The sequence below is a fragment of the Dipodomys merriami genome, unplaced genomic scaffold (genome assembly GCF_024711535.1).
Source record: "Dipodomys merriami isolate MVZ:Mamm:240054 unplaced genomic scaffold, mDipMer1.0.p SCAF_34, whole genome shotgun sequence".
In the NCBI taxonomy this organism is placed as follows: Eukaryota; Metazoa; Chordata; class Mammalia; order Rodentia; family Heteromyidae; genus Dipodomys; species Dipodomys merriami.
Genome location: NW_027204937.1, coordinates 287642 through 308105, shown reverse-complemented (window position 1 = coordinate 308105; position 20464 = coordinate 287642). Strand labels below are relative to the sequence as shown.

The following is a 20464-nucleotide window of genomic DNA, read 5'->3' as shown; positions in this document are numbered from 1 at the left end:
CCCTCACCAGGCACCTCCCCCGCCCAAGACACGAGGATGGCTCCTGCTGCTGTCAGAGATGGAGGCCCAGCCACCACAGCAGCTCCTGCCACTCGCCCAAGCAGCTGCCCTGGCAACTGCTGACCACGTGTGATCGTCTCATCACTCCTACTCTGTTATCTGCCGTGGGACAGGATGGAATCCCTGTTATCTGCCACTGTCTGACCTGTGTCCCCTCCTCCCCCCCCTTCATCCTCCTGGCCCACCTTCCTCAGGGGAGGCTGGGGCCTCTAGGCCCCTGCAGCCTCGCCATCTCCATTGCAACACCACAACTCTGAGCAGGCTGTGCCACCACGACACCTCCACAGAACAGCGACCAGGCCACGCTCAGGACAGGTGCCCACAACCACCCATGGAAGGCACAAAAGAACAGGTTAATAACGAGCAGCCTTGGAGCTAAACTTGGAGGACTAGAACAGTGTGAGGTGCAGCGGCCCCCAGGAGGAGCAGAGAGAAGCTGGAATGACAATGGTTCTGGACACATAAGTCAGGGTGCTGGGGAGCAGGTGGGAGAGTACTGCCATGCCTGCAAGGGTAAACACAGAAGGGAAGGGGCAGTCAGGGGGCATGGAGGCCATGCCAGGGAGTCCCAGAAACCCTAGAAGACCCTGGAGAAGGACGTGGTTCTTGTGGTGAGTGGGAGGAGCAATGGGGATAGGGGGCTATAGAGCAACAGGCTAGTGCAAAGGACATTGCTGCCCCAGTGCAGAATGGGCCTGGGTGCCTCTGAAGTAACCCATCATGACACTGGCTGCACGTGGCCCTTAGGGAGGGTTCAAGTCCAGCTCCACAACTTAGCTGTGCAACCTCAAGTGAGCTGTTCAATCTCTATGAAAAAAAACTGGGGGGGGGGGGAGGGGACGGGGAGTAGGAGAAAATGAGGGAAGGGGTAACACTGTTTAAAAAGAAGTGTACTCATTACCTTACTGCAACTTCTCTGTACAACACCTTAACAATATATATATATATATATATATATATATATATATATTTTTAAATTCTGTGATAATTTATTCTTTCTTTTTTTTTTTTTTTTTTTTGTCGGTGGTGGGGCTTGAACTCTGGGCTTGGACGCTGGCGGTATGCTCTTCAGCTCAAGGCAAGCACTCTACCACTTCCCGTTTTCTAGTGGTTTACTGGAGATAAGAGTCTCACGGCCTTTCCTACCCGGGCTGGCTTTGAACTGTGATCCTCAGATCTCAGCCTCCTGAGTAGCTAGGATTACAGGTGTGAGCCACCAGCGCCCAGCTACCAATCCTAGAATGTTCAGACTGCAAAAGCAGTGACACTTCCTCCCCTTCCCTCTCCTCTAGGCTCATGGGAGCTGGAAGGCAGTCCCACGAGGGGCCAGGGAGAGGAGACCTTCGCCCACCCTCAGAGCCACCAGCCAGACTCCATGAAAGGCTTCATTGTCTGAGCCAGGCTCTGGAGCAGTGAGTGGCCCAGGCAGGGATGCCCAGCTCCTCTCCAGCCTCCCAGAGACCAGTGCAAAGAACACCTCCTGCCACTTCCCACCAGCAAGGCAGAAGCAACTGTCAACATTCCAAAGTTCCCTTGAGGCTTATCCCAAAAAAGCTCCCAGGTGGCTCTACACACGCACAGAGGACCACACAGGAAACGCATGTACTGAAAGCAGAAATGCAAACAAATCCAGTTAGGGAGCCAAATAAGGGAGCAGAGAATTGCAGATGGAATCCAGATCCTGCCATCAAGAACCTCATTTGGTGTTGAGGTTCCTAGCAAACAAAGCAAAAAATGATAGCAATACATACCAAACTCCTAGTTGAAAGAGGGAACATTTGCCCACATAGCCATCTTGGGGGGGGGGGGGGAGAAAGAAGGATACCAGTGCATAGTTCCATAGGATTTAAGCTTAGATATTCTACAAATAAGATTCCGAGAAGATAAATAATGTGTATATGTGTCCAGTGTATTTGTACTTAATACTTTTCAAGATTTAGAGATTGGTAGGGTACCTCCTATGCTGGGTGCTAGTGGCTCATTCCTGTAATCTTAGCTCCTATGCTGGGTGCTAGTGGCTCATTCCTGTAATCTTAGCTCCTATGCTGGGTGCTAGTGGCTCATTCCTGTAATCTTAGCTGTTCAGGAGGCTGAGATCTGAGGATCACAGTTCAAAGCCAGCTGGGGCAGAAAAGTCTGTGGAGATTATCTCCATTAAACTACCAAAAAAAAAAGCCAGAAATATAGCTGTGGCTCAAGTGATAGAGCTCTAGCCTTAAGCAAAAGAAGCTCAAGGCAACACCCAGGCTCTGAGTTCAAGCCCCAGGACTGGTACCAAAACAAAAACAACAATAAAAATTAAAAGAAAAAACAAAACAAAACAAAACACCTCCAATGTGTCAGCCTTAGAGGTAGGGAAGATGGAAGAAATTCCTCTTCTCTGAGACCCAGAGAAGAGAAGAAAATGGCCTCAAGTCACACAGCCAGTCAGTGACCAGAGAGGGAGCAGAGCCCAGAGCCCAGAGCCCAGAGGCTCAGGGCCCCGAGGTCCAGGCTCTATGTCCATGAGCTGATATGGGCTGATCAACAGCTACTAGATGAGCGGTGGACTTCCCTTGCTTCTGAGTCCCTTGGGAGGAGAGAGGGGCAAGAGGATCTCTGATGTGCAATCTTGTCCTGCCCAATGTAGAAAGGCAGAAAGGTTGGACAACGAGGAGTCTTCCTCCCTTTCTTTAAGTCCAGCCTCCCAGAAAGCTCCTTTCATCTTCTATTGGCAAAAAAAAAAAGTCAGAAAAAAATGTCATAAATAGTTTAGCATGGGGTAAAATGTTTTGGAAAAAGTCATAATTCATAAGTTAAAAATGGGTTAAGATAAGCAATAAACTGCTTACTTTATGAAAGTATTCCAGATTAGAAACCACCAAAGGAACATGTTTCCAATATGTCTGCCACAAAATGCATGATGTGTACATGTAGTCTGATGATTACTTTTTGTTTGTTTGGGGTTCTTTTGGTTGGTCATGGGGCTTGAACTCTGGGCCTGGGCACTGTCCCTAAGCATTTCAGCTCAAGTCTAGTGCTTACCCCTTAAGCCACAGTGCCACTTCTGGTTTTCTGGTGGTGACTTAGAGTTAAGAGTCTCACAGACTTTCCTGCCTGGGCTGGCTTTGAACCGTGATCCTCAGATCTCAGCTTCCTGAGTAGCTAGGATTACAGGCATGAGCCACCAGCACCCGGATGAATTAGGTTTTAAAATGACTAATTTGAGGCTTTAATATTTTTATCTTATTTAAACACAGGATCTCACATATGTAGCCCAGGCTGGCCTTGAACTCATGATCCTCAGTCTCCTAGGTGCTGGGATTCCAGGCTTGAACAACCATGCCTAGCTAGCTAAAATGGTTAGTTGAATGCCATGTGAATTTTACTTGGTAATTTTTTTAACACTTCAGACACATATTAGGTCCATGTGCTAATTTAAGTTCTAAATGCCAGCTATATTTGAAGAGCAGAAAGAGAGTGTCCTAGCATGATGCAAGGCCCAGGACAGGGGCTTTGGAAAAGGCAAGTCTTATGAGCCCTCCAGCTTTAGTTTCCTCACCCTTCAAATGGAGCACTTTTACTACAGTCCCCAATATTCGTCTACCTGTGAAAGGCTTAACTGTTGGAAAGAGACAATAACCAAGGTCTCAGCACACGTGTAGTTCACACGATACTGCTGACCATTGTGACAACAGCCATTTCACTGTGGGAGTACTGAGAGCAGAAGACCACAAAACAGAAACCCTCTCTCTCCTCTTCGTACCACATGGGACCCAACCAGGCCCCTCTCCTATCCCTGCCCCTCACCCCATCCTGGAAGGCAGAGCAACTCCTGACTCCCTTATCCAAGGGTAAAAATAACTTTGTCTGAAAGCTGACACCTTCTCTCAGCCACTTGTCAGAACTGCCCAGACCCACAGGGAGGAACTGGCCAAGGGCCAGAGCAAGTGGGAAGACATTGTCTGAACCCTACCTGGACACGTTTTCCTTGACCTAGGGGCAAATAGTGGAGTAGCTTTCATTGACAAAATATATAAGGGGGATACCCCAGGGAGGTCTGAATCCAAGATACTCAGTTCTGAGAGCAGGTTCTTGCCTCAGTCTCCCCTGCAAAGCCCTTTCCTCAGCACTTGAGGATGAGCAGAACTAGGAAACTGATTACATCTGTTTGGTTATATGGGTGGAGAAACTGAGGCACGGGGCTCTCTGTCCAAGGTCTATGAGTGAGCGGGCTTAGAGTCAGCAGTTCCTGGGTAAGTCACTGAGAAATTGTTTCCTCTGGGAACTGATGTCCTGAAAAATCCTGCAGGCTGCTTGACTTTGCCTGTCTAGAGCATGATGACTTTGGATAGATAAACTGTGCTAGATGGAGAACAGAATTATGTTTTCCCTGCCCCTGTTTTGTACTAGTATTGAGGCTTGAACTCAGGGCCTGAGCACTGTCTTTGAGCTTTTCTGCTCAGGCTTAGCACTCTACCACTTGGGCCACAGCTCCACTTCTGGCTTAATTGGAGATAAAAGTATCACAGACTTTCCTCCTGGGCTGGCTCTGAACTTCAGATCTTAGCTTCCTGAGTAGATAGGATTACAGGTGAAGCCACTAGTACATGGCTACAGGCCCTTTTAGTAGCCAGTTATTACCAACCTCAGTATCTGACCGAAGTCCTCATAACTACTAGGTAAATCCGTCAGTGTGTATGGCTAAGTTTAGTGGGCCTCCAGCCCCTACCAATCCCAAAGCTAACAAGGTAACAAGAATATACAAAACTACAGGAAACATTTTTCTCACTCTCTCATTACCTCTCTCCTATACCTACCTGATGCCACTACTAAAGTATTAGACAAATGGATTGACTTAGGACACTTTTGTTCTTTTCTTTTTTTTTCAGTACTGGGGTTTTGAATTCAGGGCTTTGCTAGGCAGATTCTCTACCACTTGAGCCATGCCTCTAGCTACTTTTTGTTCTTTGACTATAAAAGTTCATGTACCGGGCTGGGAGGTTGGTTAAGTGGTAGAGCGCTTGCCTTGCATGCCTGAGGTCCTGGGTTCCATTCCTCAGCACCACATAAGTAAAAAGAAAAAAGATGGAAGTGGCGCTGTGGCTCAAGTGGTAGAGCACTAGCCTTGAGCTGAAGAGCTGAAGGACAGCGCCCAGACCCAGAGTTCAGGCCCCATGAACAGACCCCCCCAAAAAAAAAAACAACAATTAAAAAAAAGTTAATGTACCCTCTTCCATAATGAAACACTATTGAACAGAATTTAAATCTGTATTCCTTGACCTTAATCGCTCTTGGCTTAGAATAAATTCATTCTTATTTCCTTTGGAGTAAGACCTGTATTTTATTCTTTGTTTTGGTTTGTTTTAGTTTGGTTTGGTTTTGATTTAGTTTGGGGTTTGGGTGTTTTGTTTTGTATCTGGATCTCACTATGGAAACTAGGCTGACCTAGAATTTACTATGTAGCTTAGACTTCCCTCAAATCTGAGATCTTCGTACTTAGCCTCCTGAGTGCTGGGATTACAAAAATGTACTACTGTGCCTGGCTTAAGAGAACCAGAGAAGGACCAGACAAGCACTGCTCTCATCTCCAAATAATGTAATGAGGATTAAGGCAGGTCATGTGCTAACTGGGAATGTACACGAAGGAACAGCATGTTGAGCAGGCTAGAGAGCACAGAACAGTTGGCTGGATAGGCTTGCCATTCTAAGCCACCAAAGTCCCTTTGTGAAAAAGTTCCCTTTGTGAAATGGAAATGCAGACTATTCAGGAGGCTGAAATCAGAGGATGGAGGTTCAAAGCCAGCCCAAGCAGGAAAGTCCATGAGATTCTTTTCTCCAATTAACCACCAAAAAGCTGGAAGTGGAGCTATGGCTCAAGTGGACAAGCACTAGCTTTGAGCAGCAAAGCTCAGGGACAGCACCCAGACCCTGAGTTCAAGCCCCAGTACTGGCAAAAAAAAAAAAAAAAGGAAACGTAGAGAGTGAGACAGTATAGCACAGAAGGTTCTGGAATCTGTAGATTGTAGCCCCTACCTTCAGCATCTGGGGACCTCAGGAAGCTTGCTTCCTTCTGTCCGCTCAGCTATTCATTCATTCAAATAAGACTTCAAAGCACTTAGCAGAGATGTCCCAAGTTGCACAGAAGGAGACATGGCCAAAAGGCTTTGCCAATCACAGTGGCTCTGCCTCCATCTATATAGGCTCTGGATGGGCCTACCCAGTGGGCAAGGCTGAGTGGGCCTCCCTCTCAGAGCCAGGGTCCTGACAGGAGGCAGGCCTGGGATAAGAGGTCATCTAGGAGGCGCTGTAATGCCCACAGGAGCTGAGGCTGGAGGTGGGGGACATGCCCTGCCCTGCATGGGGCTTCCAGCCAAGACCAGCAGGACAAGACATAGGCTGTATGAAGCCCGGGGTTCAGCTTACCCACACCCCCACTTGTCCGTATTATTTGGGCACTGGGCCTGCAGTGAACCCAGACTAATAATAACGTGGGATGTGAGCAAATATTTCAACCTTTCTGAGCTCAGCTACTTGGCTGATAAAACTGGAAGGGGTGGATGTGCAGGTGGGATGAAGAATACACACCCTCCTTCACTGATTTCTTGTGTACCAAACATGTCCCAGGTGCTCTCTCGCTCTCACTTTCTCTCTCATTTTGGCCTCTAACTTGAGATCCTCCTGCCTCAGTTTCTAGAGTACTAGGACTACAGATGTGTACCACCATACTCTGATGAACTGATCCTTTTAACCTTTATACAGCCTTCATGTGGCTAGTTTTACCATTTTACAGATGAGGAAGTACAGCAAGTCGAGAAAGTAACAAGCATACATCCATGTGCATGCATGCACATGTATACGCACACACACAATCACAGCCAGCAAAGTTCAGAGCTGGGACTTGAGGACAATCCTATGTAACTCAAATGCTGAAGCTGTTTGGCCATGGTGCTATGCCTGCTCTCTCAACTGGCAGGCAGGATCATGGCTGACACCTCCCACACAACTGTGACCACCACAAGTATGTGAGGCCAGCACCTACACCTGGAACCAGAACTCCTCCCCATCTCCTTCATGTCCTCTGCGGGTACAGGGATGGTATCAGTACCCCACAGGCAGGGTTAAGGTACTTTCTGGAATACTGTCTCACTGGGCCTTGACTAGTGAGAAAGCTTGAAGTTCTCTGTGAGCTGAAAAGTATGCTTTGTAAATCCTCAGCTCCTGGAGGGAGAGATGACACCTCATGTCAGCCAGACAGGTGCTTCTCAGATGCAGTAATGCCAACTACGACACACCTCCAACCACCATGAGCTTGTTTGCTCCCAGAGACAAATACAGAGTCTTCTACTACCGAGCAAGTCTGTCTGATCCAGTTCTTCCATCCACCCCCCCACACACACACTGGTTTTAGACATTTGCCCTCTGCTGCTCCTACCTCCAGCAGGCTCTAGGAAACAGCAGAGAATTTTCAGTCTGCTCCAGATACAACTGGCCCTCCCATGTGCCCCTCAGGGGAGCTTCTCTGACCACCCAGTCTAGAACCCACATTCACACGCAATCCCCCTCATGTTGGAACCCTGGATTTGACGTGGGACACTCCTGGGCTGTGGACAGACCCAGCCTCTCATCAGAGCCCTTTACACCCTCCATGCTAGACAGCCAGAGCTGGGGCTTGCCACTGCCTCTGGGTCACCATGGCAACGGGCAGCCAGCCAATGAGCCCAGGCTCTGCCATCCTGCAACTCCCTCCTTTGCCCTGGAGCTGGACATAGCAGCTACAAGCATCACAATTTCCCTTCAGGAGGACAAGAAAGTGAACAAGACTGAAGAAGAAGAAGAAGAAAAGAGAGCAGTTAGAGAGAGAGAGAGAGAGGGAAACCAGAGTCACAGAGGGAAGGTGGGAGGGGGGAAGAGAAAGGAAAAAGAGAAAGAAAAGGGAAAGCATTAGGTCAGTGGGAATGAAAAGAAACAGGCTGGGAGGGAGCAGAGCAAGTAGAACACACACACACACACACACACACACACACACACACACACACACACACACACACACACACACACACACACACACACACACACACACACACACACACACACACACACACACACACACACACACACACCAGGGAGAAGGGAGGGCCACAGGAAAGGGGCCCCCTTCCAGCCTCCCCACCACACACATTCCTTTGGCTTGAGCTGCTGTAGCCTGGCGGGATTCTGGGCAGCTGGGACTTCCTGCCCCAGGAAGCTGGCAGCTTGGTAGGCCCCTTCTAAGCTCTAGCTGCTTCTCCAGACCCCTCTTACTGAGGAATGGTGTCCTGGCTTACCCCAGCAAGGTGGGGGACTTCTCACAATGCCCTAACCAGCCCTGCCTCCTTCCCAGCATCCCTCTCAGGCCCCCCAGAGATCTCCTGCTGCCATGGCCCTCTCCTTCCCACCACAGCCAGCCTGCTCTCCCTCAACACAGCTGCGTATTTCTCCCTAGTGTTCAAGAAGCTGCTCCTACAACCCGCAGAACAGCGTGACAGGAGTCATGATTTATCTGCTTAACACGTTCCCCAGAGCTGCACAGGGAGTGGAGAGGCCTCAGACTGAGGCTCTACAGAGAGACCAACCCTGTGGGGCTGGCTTCTAAGCCGAAGCCGGTAACTCTAGGGTAGGAGGGCTGCAGCCACCAGTGGGAGAGGCTGCCAAGCAGAGCAGATGACCCCATGCCCAGTGCGTCCCTCAGCCGCAAGCTTAGGAAGCCTAATGGCTACAGGACAGCTTTCACCTGGCCTCACCCCACCCACAATGACCTTTCCCACACTGTCTCTAGGGAATCTAAGGCCACAAAAAAAGGCCCATGGAAGGACAAAAATAAAAATAAAACCTAGAAGGGTGGAGAGAGAGAAGAAAGAAAACCATAAGAAGGCGAGGGGCTGGCACAAGAGGGTAAAGGCGAGGGTCAGCAGGCTCCAGCAGCACTAGCTCTGGCCTGGCCTCTGCCTGGGTGACTACAATCACTGAAATCATTCTGAATCTCCCTTTCCCCATCTATGAAGTGGAAATCAGAGTGTCATGGACAAGATTCAACGAAAAGCACTTAGCACAGAATCTGACCAGGAAGTGCTTCAAACCATAGCTCTTCATGCTGTTACAAAGACAAGGCATTGAGGAAACACACAAGACACCACTGCCCAGACCCCAGGAGTTAAGAGACACCTGTCCAAACTGGCCAGGCGGCCTTGGCAGAGCAGAGGGGTTAGATGGGGGGCCTTTTGGTGACAATGACATTCACTTTTTTTCTCCCAGCACTGCTAGTTGAAAACAAAATCTGTCCACCATTAGGGCTTTATTCCAAACAAGAATCAAAGTTGGAGCCCAGTACCAATAGCTCACACCTATAATCCTAGCTACACAGGAGGCCGAGATCTGAGGATTTCAGTCGAAGCCAGATCAGGAAGGAAAGTCTGTGAGACTCTTATTTCCATTATACTACCAAAAAAAGCTGGAAAGTGGAGCTGTAGCTCAAGTAGTAGAGTGCTACCCTTGAGCAAAAGAAGCTCAAGAACAGCACTAGGCCCTGAGTTCAAGCCCCAGGATCAGCACACACACACACACACACACACACACACACACACACACACACACACACACAAACACACAAACACACACGAATCAAAGTTGTACAGTTGTTCGTGGCCCCCTGCAAGGTTTCACACAGGGGTCCACATACATCTAACCACACTCATAACTGTTGGGGCTCCTTCAGGTTTCCCACCCTTGGAAGGGTCCAGACCTCAGGAAAGAAAACAGACCTTTGAGATCAAAGGTGGCAATTACAAGAAATCAGCTAGAGGGGTAAGGAAAACAAAGCATGCTAACCACAGGACAGGAGCCCACCAGGACCAGAATAGATATAACTTGCATATTTTTGCACGTGTACAGCCCCTAAACATCATGAAGCCTGGGTAAAAATGTGTGAACCTGAACTTGGAGGTGTCTTCAATAGAGTGGCCCTTGTGCCTATTCCATTTAACATTGGATCAACCAGAAGGAAGACACTCCTGGTCCTAGACAGACTCCTGAAAAGCTGTGATAGAAACATAAAACCAAGCAGATGAGAGGTGCCAGGAGCAGAGGTTGAATCCTGCAATCGTAACTATTTAGGAGAAGTAGATCACAGCTAGAAACCATACCAGGTCAAGAGACTGCATCTCAATCAATGGCTGGTCACACTGGTGCACACCTGTTACTGTTATCCCAGCGACTGGGGAAGTACAATGGCTAGGCACAGTGGCACATGCCTGTCCTCCCCAGCTGTGGAAGTACACGTAAGAGGATCACAGCCCAGGCTAGCTGGGCATAAAGTGAGACTACCTAGAAAATAACCAAGGTAGAAAGGGGCTGGAGGCATGGCTTAAGTGGCAGAGCACCTGCCTAAGCAAGCACAAAGTCCTGAGTTTCAATCGCCAGTACCACCCATCACCACCAAAAAAAAAAAGTGGGGGGGACATTTACTCCATCAGCCTGCAAAAGTGTTTCTGGCACTGTCCCTTTGTTTTAAACTTTTTTGCATGCTGAGATGGCTCAATAGTTGTTTATGTGAAAACAGCCTCAAGATTTTGTCTGTCCACAAACTGAACCATAACAAGTTCTGCTGTAACCAAGCTGTGGCCCTGTGGCCACTGAAGGCTTCCCACTGTGGTGGGTGTGGTGCATGGGGGTGAGGGGCACTGGCAAGGGAGGAATGACTCAGTGTTAGAGGAGGCAGCACCAGGCTGGGTTTGCCTGCAGCCTATGAGGCCCAGCTCTGTGAGGGGGAACAGAGGGAACAGGGAGTGGCCCAGGCCAGACCTGACAGGCTGTAGGAGGGACAGTGAGGGGGCTGGGCAATATCTGGCTCCCATATGGGGCCTGTGACTGCAAATCTAAAGGCTGGCTAGGAAGGGGGACAGAAGGAACTCCTAATGAGGTATAAAATCAGCAGCCTGTAAATCCTCGCTACTCAGGAGGCAAAGACCTAAGGAACAAGGTTCAAAGCCAGCCCAAGAAGGAAAGTCCAGGAGACCCATTTTTTCTTTTTCTTTTTTTCCGGCCAGTCTTGGGGCTTGAACTCAGGGTCTGGGCACTGTCCCTGGGCTTCTTTTGCTCAAAGCTAGCACTCTACCACTTGAGCCACAGCACCACTTCTGGCTTTTTCTGTTCATGTGGTACTGAGGAATTGAACGCAGGGCTTCATGCATGTTAAGCAAGCACTCTACCACTAAGTCACATTTCCAGCCCAGCCATGAAACTCTTATCTCCAATTAACCACCAAAAAAGCCAGAAGTGGAGCTTTAGCTCAAGTGGTAGTACACCAGCCTTGAGTGAAAAAGCTCAGAGACAGTACCCGGGCTCAAGTCACAGTAAAGTATCCAGAAAAATAAAATAAAGTCATAATAAAAAATGAAAAGCAAAGAGGAGGTTGGACCAGGGATCTTCTGACTCCAGAATTTTCAAGGGATGCTACAGAGGGAACACTGGACAGAGGAAGATCATGCCATCATGCCATCAGCTCCTGGGACTGCAGAGACAGCTCCTGACACTTCTTAGACCCTCCAAGATGCCTCTGGGCTCCCTGCCTTCTTGTGCTCTATGGAACAGAGCTGGCTGGGAGGGGGGATCTGACCAGTGGATCTGATGAGGGATGTGGGGGTCTCCAAGATAAAGACAGGGCAGCTGTCACAATTCACCACCACTCCCCATCCGGAGGGCCGCCTCACCAGCTCACAACTGGGTCCTTCAGTAGGACATACCTTCCAGCCCAACTGCTTCAAGCTCTATTTTTATCTTCAGAAGCAAGGAGAGGGTGAGGACCGGGCCAACTCAGAGGCCTAGGGAGCTATCAGGGCAGGGATGGAGAGGGGCCTGGGCCTAGGAAGCAATGCCCATCTGGTGCTCTTCAGAAAGGACCCTTGGGCTCTGAAGTCACTTAGCTCTTAGCTCTTTCCTTTCCAAGGCCCACCCCTTTTCTTGGACTCACTGCTCTCAGAGTCTGCAGACATTTGCTTGCTCTCTTAAAACAAATCTGCATATAAAAGCCAGGTGGTGTGACTGCTGAGGGACAGAGATCCCCCACAGACCTGTTACAGTAAGGAAACTCAGGTTAGAAAGGAACTAGTTGAGAACCAGGGCAGGCCCTGCTCACCCACTATGAGTTCCTCTCACTGCTCAGGAAGGAGCTGTATCTCTGGAGAAGGAATTGTGGGGCCCTGGGGCTCTCCTACCCCTGGAAAGGGATGAAAAGGGGATGTGGACCCACCTGGTTTGGCTGGGCTTGGAGTAAGCTGGGAACCAGAGCTGCTTTAGGAAGACTGGAAGGCCTCACCCCTTCACAATCTCTGACCTGGAGGCCAGTCCACACCTGGGCCAGGCCACTCCCTGGGGCAGAGCACAACCTGGTCCAGAGGTCACAAAAAAGACTGAAGAGACTTGCAAATCAGCCCTGCCAGCCCCTCTTCCGCTAGTGAGCACCTGGAACCGAGGTCCAGTGCAGGTCCCAACTTTTTGCTGATTCCCTGGGTTCTAGAAAAGCCAGACAGGGCAAAGCACAGACAGCACTTTTTAGACTGAAAAATGAGTGTCACAGGAAGAGATAAATGCCACAAGAAACTTTTCAGGTGCCTTCCTTCTATAATCCCCTGTGGACATTCTTTTGAGGCTTTGCATACACGCACCACTGATCTTCACACCCACCCCACCCCTGCAAGGGATCAGGGACAAGCACCCCAGCACACAGGAAAGGGTACTAAGGCCTAGTTACCTGGTGCTCAGGGCATTGTGCCAGTAAGGGATTGCTGCCAAGAAGGCTCTGCTCACCACCGAAACTGTTTTCTTGTGCCAGCACTGGGGGTTTGCTCTTGGTGGTGGTGGTGGGGTCTGAACTCTGGGCCTGGGCGCTGTCCCTCAGCTCTTCAGCTCAAGGCTAGCACTCTACCACCTGAGCCACAGCACCACTTCCGGTTTTTTCTGCTTATGTAGTGCTGAGGAATTGAACCCAGGGCCTCATGCATGCAAGGTAAGCACTCTACCACTGAGCCACCTTCCCAGCCCCAGTTCTGGGATTTTAACTCAGGGCTTTGATCTGTTGCTTTTCGCTTTTTCTCCTTGAGGCTATATCACTTAAGCCACATCTCCTCTTCCAACTTTTTTTTTTTTTGGTCGGTTGTGGGGGCTTGAACTCTGGGCCTGGGTGCTGTCCCTCAGCTCTTCAGCTCAACGCTAGTACTCCACCATTTGAGTCACAACACTACGTCCGGTTTTCTGGTGCTTTATTGGAGATAAGAGTCTCATGGACTTTCCTGCCAAGGTGGGCTTTGAACTGCAATCCTCAGATCTCAGCCTCTTGAGTAGTTAGGATTACAGGCATGAGATACAGGCACCCGGCCACTTCCAACTTTTTACTGGTTAATTGAAGATAAGAGGCTCCTGGACTCTTCTGCCCAAGCTGGCTTTAAACCTTGATCCTCAGAGTGCAGCCTCCTGAGCAGCTGGGGTTACAAGCATGAGCCACCAGTACCCAGCTCACATTATTCTTCTTGAGGATACACGTGTCACATAGCCAAAAGACTTTGCCAAATTTCCTCACCCTTTCCTTGTGAGACTGGCTCTTTCCCCCTCTCCCATACAGGTACTTCTGCCTAGACCCTGATTCCCAACCATCACCTCTTCAGGGGAGTCTGACCCCTCCCCGAGTGGAGAACAGTTTACAGTTTTCTCTGTAGTTCCATCTGCCAGGGGCTACCTGAGGACAGGTCTGTTCTCACTCATCCGTATGTCCCCAAAGTGCCAGGCTCTGGCCCTTCCCATCCCTGCCCGGTACTACTTCCTATTGCAAGGAGGCTGCTCCTGGGTATGACAGGGGCACACAAGCTTACAGCCAGGGAGCTGGCAGAGGACCCAGCCGGTGGCACCATCTGTCCCTGGAGCCACAGAACATGGCAGGCACAGGGCAGATGTCAAGTCCTTGGTTCAGCCAGGTCAGCTCAGGACAAGGTTAAGCAACCTCAGCACCAGAACCCAAGTTTAACTGGAGCCTAGGGTTCAAGTCTTTAAACTGGCTAACTAGTTCAAAGTAACTCAATACCAGAAGCCTGGCTTTCTTTTCAGTAAAGCAGCCTTGAGACAATGTTAGGGTGTTACATATGCCTGACAGTAGGTCTGGAATAGAACAGTTTGCTTTCATCTATTGTCTGACCAACCGCCTGCCATTGGACCCCTAAAGAAAGATGATGAGCTACAGAGGCAAAATGAATTGGAATCTCTGAGGCAGGTCTCTGGATCCTTTCAGTGTCTGGCAGAGTAGTTGGCAGCTCTCCAAAGGCTCCAGGATACCAGCATGGCCCTGCCACTGGTGCAGGCAACAGTGAAGGGTGGTGCGCCAACCTCCCTGAGACCCTGGTCTGTGGTGCATGGTGGAGTCAACTCAGCCAGCCTGAAACCCTAAACCTACACTGTCAGTGTGCAAAGGTGGGCATGGGGAGGCTGGGCTGAGTGAGCCCAAGGAGGACAGAACTCACTGGATGCAACGAGTTCCAGATGAGGAGGACAAGGGCTAATCAGACCCCCGATGCCAAGGCACCTAGCATGCAGAGGTGCAGAGCACCAGAGCCACACCAATTAACAGGAGAGCAGAATCCAAACTTGTGCCTGCACCTCCCCACACCCTGGGGAAGTGGTGGGAGAGAGAGGTGCTTCCAGCCATCCCAGGGCTCAAGGTGACACAGGACAAAGAGCCCATCACCATTTTCAGAGTGAAACAGTGACAGTTCCTGGGCTGCACTGGAAACTACCTGGGCCAGGCAAGAACTGAGGCTGGGCAGCGATTCCCAGACCTCTCGCTGGGCTAAGACATCAGTGGGGCTCCTGTCGGCTCAGCAAAGCAAGACAATGCCCAGTAAGACTGGCACCTTGCATGGAGAAAGGAGAAAACCTCCACTGAGAGACCCTTCCAGTATCCCAAGACTCAGCATCCCTGGCTCTCCCCATCTTGGTGGCAAGCTCACAGCTTCATTCGCTCACCCTCTCACTCATGCACCAGTGCTGAGTGCTGGCTGGCTGGGGACCCAGCTGTGAGAATGAGCCAGAATGGCTGAACTCCAATCCTCCCTGTGTGTACAGGGCCTCAGGATACTGAAAAGGCTCCCCAATCTATACAAGGTGGGGCTGGGGGCTGTCTCAGACTCCTTCTATTCCCAGTTTAACCTGGCTTTCTTGGTCCCTAGGGGAAAAAAGGGTTTAGTAGGATTCATTGGTTTTCCTACTATTCATCAAAAACAGCTTCAGTACCAAGCCAGAAAGTTTCCCAGATTCTCCTTGTGAAAGGAATAGAGAAGTTAAGAAGCAGCAAAGGAAATCTGACTTGCCAACTAGGCAGTAGTTCAAAGGTGGAGATCAAGGCCAGAGTGTTCTTAGCTGATCTGAGGTCCCTGGTATCCTCATGGGCCCTGTTTCCACACCCAGCCCCCAGCCCCCATTCACCAACCCAGTGGAGGTGGTGCGGTGGAAGCTGGATGCTAGCTGGGCTTGGAGTCCTACATGGTGTAGGAAATGGCAAATGCAGACCTTCATCCAGCTGAACCTCAGACTCCTTAAGAACTCCAATTCTGGTCCCTGGATCACCAAGTTCCAATCCAAGTTCTGCCACTTAGTATCAATGTGATCTTGGGCAGGTCACTAATCTCTCAGCCTCAGATTCCTTATCATGGATGAGTGTGCTTACTTCATAGAGAGCAGAATGAGCTATTAGGTGCGTGAGTTTGGCAGGCTCCCTGGGACCGTCAGCAGCTGAGGAGCTGCTACTATTGCTCTCTCTGCAAGTAGTGGCAAGGAGATATCTTACTCACTGCCTTGTTCTCAGTTGTCAATGGGATTAATGGAGAAAGATTGCTGGTTAAATATGACAGGGCTGGAGAGAAGACCCAGGCAGCCTGACCTGAAAGCTCAGGTCCTATCCTTGACTGAAAAGCCGAAGTATTCTTTGACCCCTGGCCAGGCCTAGCCCTGTGCTGTATCCACTACACATAACCTCGTAGAAGCTCACCAGTGGAAGGAGAGAAGAAAATGCAAGCCAAGCGGAGCCTGAGCTTGGAAAGGAACCTGCCAGTGAGGTTGGGTTAGGGAGGCAAAGACAAGCAGTGGTTGCTCTGGCAGAGGGCACAGCATGTTCAGCAACATGGAGCAGAGCCAAAATGACCCACCAAGGCAGAGGAACACACATCAGGATAGCTGCTGAGAAGGCAGGCAGGTTGGGATGATGGGACAAGGAGGGGCCATGGGCCACGTGGGCAAGATACTTAGGTGTGGGTAAGTCTAGCTGGAGCCAGCCGTCTAAGCAGGGATGGGTATAGGACACAGGAAGCAAGATGGCAAAGTGCACTGGTCCAGGTGGGAGTGTGGAGGTGAGCTGTTGTGCAGATGGGGGGTGGGGGGGTGGCCTTTGCTGAAAATCCCCCAGCAGACAGCTACCCTCAACCAGCATCAGCCCTTTTCTATGCACTGGTCAAAAGCCCCAATGGAGTAATGGAGCATTTGGGTCTCTCACACCTCAGCATAGAATCTCAGCTCCAAAGCCCTAGCGAAGAGGTTCCAGGGAAAAGTGCTTTCAAGGTTACTCCTAGGACACTTTCCCTCACGTGGTCCTGCCTTGCTCTCCTGTCCTAACACAGGTCATTCACATTCTCTCTCTCTCTCTCTCTCTCTCTCTCTCTCTCTCTCTCTCTCTCTCTCTCTCTCTCTCTCTCTCTCATTCTCTCTCTTGTTCTCTCTCTCGTTCTCTCTCTCTCTCTCACTCTCTCTCTAACTTCCATCAGCTACAATGAACTGGGAAAGTCAAGCACCACAGAGCCACAAGCTCAGACTCAGAAAGTAGCAGAAACTCAGAGGTGTGTGTGTGTCTGAAAACACACACACACACACACACACACACACACACACACACACACACACACACACAGAATTCCATAACTTGCTACAGGTGTTCCTCTCAACACAGCTAACCCTTTGAGCTCCAAAAGCCTCTGAGGCTTGTTTCTGGATTGCTGCTTATAACTAAGCACTTCAGGAATTCTGCAAGGTCTGCTTCCAAAGATGGCTAGGGAAAATACAAAAACAAAACAAAACAGAACAAAAACTGACCCATGGAAAGTAAGACAGAAGATGCAGAGCTGACTTAAAAGGGAAACCTCAGTCTTCTTCTGGGTCCCCAGACTTTGGTGCCCGCCCTCCACCTCCAGTCTGCCCCAGCCCACAATCCAGGGTCCATACCCTTCGAAGGTGACAGCCCACATTCTGGATCATGCTGTGCCACTAGTTGCCTTGGCCAGGCTGGGGAGGAGCTGCCGGCTCCGGAGACAGACGCCGGCCTGTTCTCTGGTCACCTGAGCCACAGCCAGTCCAGCAACAAATACAGCCGGCGGCCTCCCTGAGGCTCCTCCTCCCAAGGGCTCCCGCCTCCTGAGCCTGCTGATAGCAGCGTCCCGGCCTCTGCCTCTCCTCAGCCTGCCCTCCACCCCCTCCTCCCAGAACCCCTGCACGGAGGCTCCTCTGAGGCAGCCAACTAGGCCACAGCCACAGCAGGGGACTGGCACCAACATCTCTCCAGCCCCTGCCGTACTCCAGTTGCCCCCAAGTCCAGTGCATACATGTGCGTAAGCTTGCATGGACACGCATGCGTGCACGCGCATACCACACACACACACACACACACACACACACACACACACCATCCTTCCCCCTTACAGAGGCTGGGCTCTCGAACAGCTCCCAGGGGCTCTGGTTTTCTTTGGTCCACCAGGGGGCACAGTGGAGCATAGCAGGACTCCAGGGAGCTGTAGGGGCCTCTCAGAGAGACACCAGCCTGACCAGATAGCACATGTCACATCTCCTTAGGAAATGACTCTGCCTTCTTGCTCTACTGTCCCAGGCTGCTGGCATCCAGCAGCTGCTGGCCCAAGACAGGACACACCCCTCACTTCCTTAAAATAGGCAGGTGGCGCTTCTAAAAGGGGAACCTACTAGAGTCCTTCCTCCCTGATGGCCAGCTAGGATTTACATCCTCCATAACCATCACCAGCTGAAAATCCACACCTGGAGGTTGAATGGTTTTGGGCAAACCGAAAGGAGGGGTAAGGAGGCAGGGCTGACAGGGACAGTCAAGATGAAGTCTTGGGCTACAGAGAGGTGGGAACTTTCCATGCTAGGCAACAGGTTTGAGCATCAAGCCCTGAAGAACAATGGGAATGCTCAAACATGAGGCTCCCCAGGGTAATGTAACAGGTGGTCCTAGGGCAATTTCAGAGCCCTCACTATGCAGAGAAGGCATGGAATTTCCAGACCCTCCGCCTCCCCACTCTCTCTAGAGGACCACCACATCTAAGATAGACAAATTGAGGTACCAGGATATGACCCCCAGAGTCATATAGTGAGGAAGTTGTCTAGAGCCATCTCTCCTTACCTCCTGTGCAGAGCCCTATCTACTCCAACACAAGGCATAAAATGGAAAAGGCTTTAAATAAATAGATTTCTGAGAGGACTGTCAGCAAGACTGAACCAATCTTACCACCAGGAACAAGCAACAGGGGCCTCGATCTTTCTTCAGAGCTCCCGGCTTGTTCTAGTCCTGAGTGGTTTCGGAAACTGCACCACCTTCCCTCCTCTTTCCAGCTCACCAGAGCCCCCCTGAAGGCTGGAACCACATCTTACTTATCTCTGAAACCTACCCCAACTGCCTGCCCCCAAACCAGGGCCCCAAATGCAAGAGGCATGAATGACCCAAATTATAGCCCGCATCAGGACCATCTGGAGAGCTTATGAAAATCCAGGTTACTAGGCCCCACTCCCAGGGTTTGATTCAGTAGAGCAGAAGCAGAACACAAGGACTTGCGTTTTTTTTTCTCTTTTCTTTTTTTCTTTTTTGTTGGTTGCGGGACTTGAACTCTGGGCCTGGGCACTGTCTCTCAGCTCTTCAACTCAAGGCCAGCACTCTACCACTTGAGCCACAGCACCACTTCCGGTTGTCTGAGTGGTTTAATGGAGGTAAGAGTCTCATGTACTTGTCCTGCACAGGCTGGCTTTAAACCATGATCCTCAGATCTCAGCCTCCTGAGTAGTTAGGAGGCTTGAGCCACCAGCACCGGCAAGGACTTACATTTCTAATAAGATCTCCAGTAATGAGGATGATGCTGGTCCCTTGAACACACTCAGAACAAGTGAACTGGGTCAGCCCGCTTTTGTTACAGCAGGGGAGAATGAAGCCCAGAGATTTTTTTTGTTTCAGATTGTTTTATTTATTTTTTTAATTTAATTTTATTTGTGGAGATTTTATTTTTTACATTTTTTTAATTTATTTATTTGTTTTGCCAGTCCTGGGGCTTGAATTCAGGGCCTGGGCACTGTCTCTGAGCTTCTTTTGCTCAAGGCTAGCACTCTACCACTTAAGCCACAGCACCACTTCTGGCTTTTTCTGTATATGTGGTTCTGAGGAGTTTGAACCCAGGGCTACATGCATGCCAGGCAAGCACTCTACCAGCTCAGCCCAGAGACTTTAAAGGCAGAATCTGACAGTGCATCACTGTACAGCAGCAGTGGAAGCATTCGCATCATTGTCCCGTCATTCTAGTCCTCTCCACATGCCCTGCACTGTGCCAGCACCTCGTGGACTTCACCACCAATCACTGAGCTCACCCCTTAAAACAAGGTACTCTATTATTCCCCTGCAAGGGAAAAATCAGAGGTAAAGAATATTAGGTCGTTTGTCTGAGAGAGAAATTCAAATCAGTATTTGAATCCTGATTTGAATCCAGAGCCCACACAAGAGTAATCGCCACCTCTTATAGCTTATAAGCTTATATGCTTATAGTTTACGCTGACCCACCAGAAAAAACTGTAGAGGCTTCCAAACCCAGTAGGCTGGGTGCTCTCACCTCCAAGGCCTGAACTTCCAGTAAATACCCTGGGAAGTCCCAAGGCTGCACCATGCCTGCCCTAGGACCCTGCAAACCCAGAGCATTTTTTCCTTTCCCACTTCATACCCTTCTTCACCTGGCCCCACCTGTCAGGGTTTCCAGATGTTCAGCTGATTTCCCCTTTTTGCCCTTGAGCAAGTTGGCTTTGGCTTCAGGGATGGAACTCATTCATCACAGCATCCCACCTCTGAACATAGTAAATGCTCAATCAGTGTCCAGAGAATAAATAAATGAGAGAATGAATGAATGAATGGGAAAGGATAAGGGACCCGTGTGAGTGAATGGAAATTCATGCGTACATAAATACACAATTCAAACCAGGTACTGGTGGCTCACACCTGTAATCCTAGCTACTCAGGAGGCTGAAATCTGAGGATGGCAGTTCAAAGCTAGACCAGGCACAATTATCTCTAATTAACCACCAGAAAACCAGAAGT

The 20464-nt window shown here is 50.0% G+C and overlaps 1 protein-coding gene across 1 annotated transcript in view; it reads right to left on the bottom strand.

Moving 5' to 3' along the window:
• Nucleotides 1-17460, bottom strand: part of Acot11 (acyl-CoA thioesterase 11) — a 39077-nt gene extending 21617 nt beyond the window's left edge. Inside the window, exon 1 of the mRNA XM_069987121.1 lies at nt 17329-17460. Coding sequence (XP_069843222.1) covers nt 17329-17361 — 33 coding nt within the window. The 5' untranslated portion in view covers nt 17362-17460. The remainder of the gene's footprint in view (nt 1-17328) is intronic.
• Between the last annotated feature and the right edge of the window lie 3004 nt (nt 17461-20464).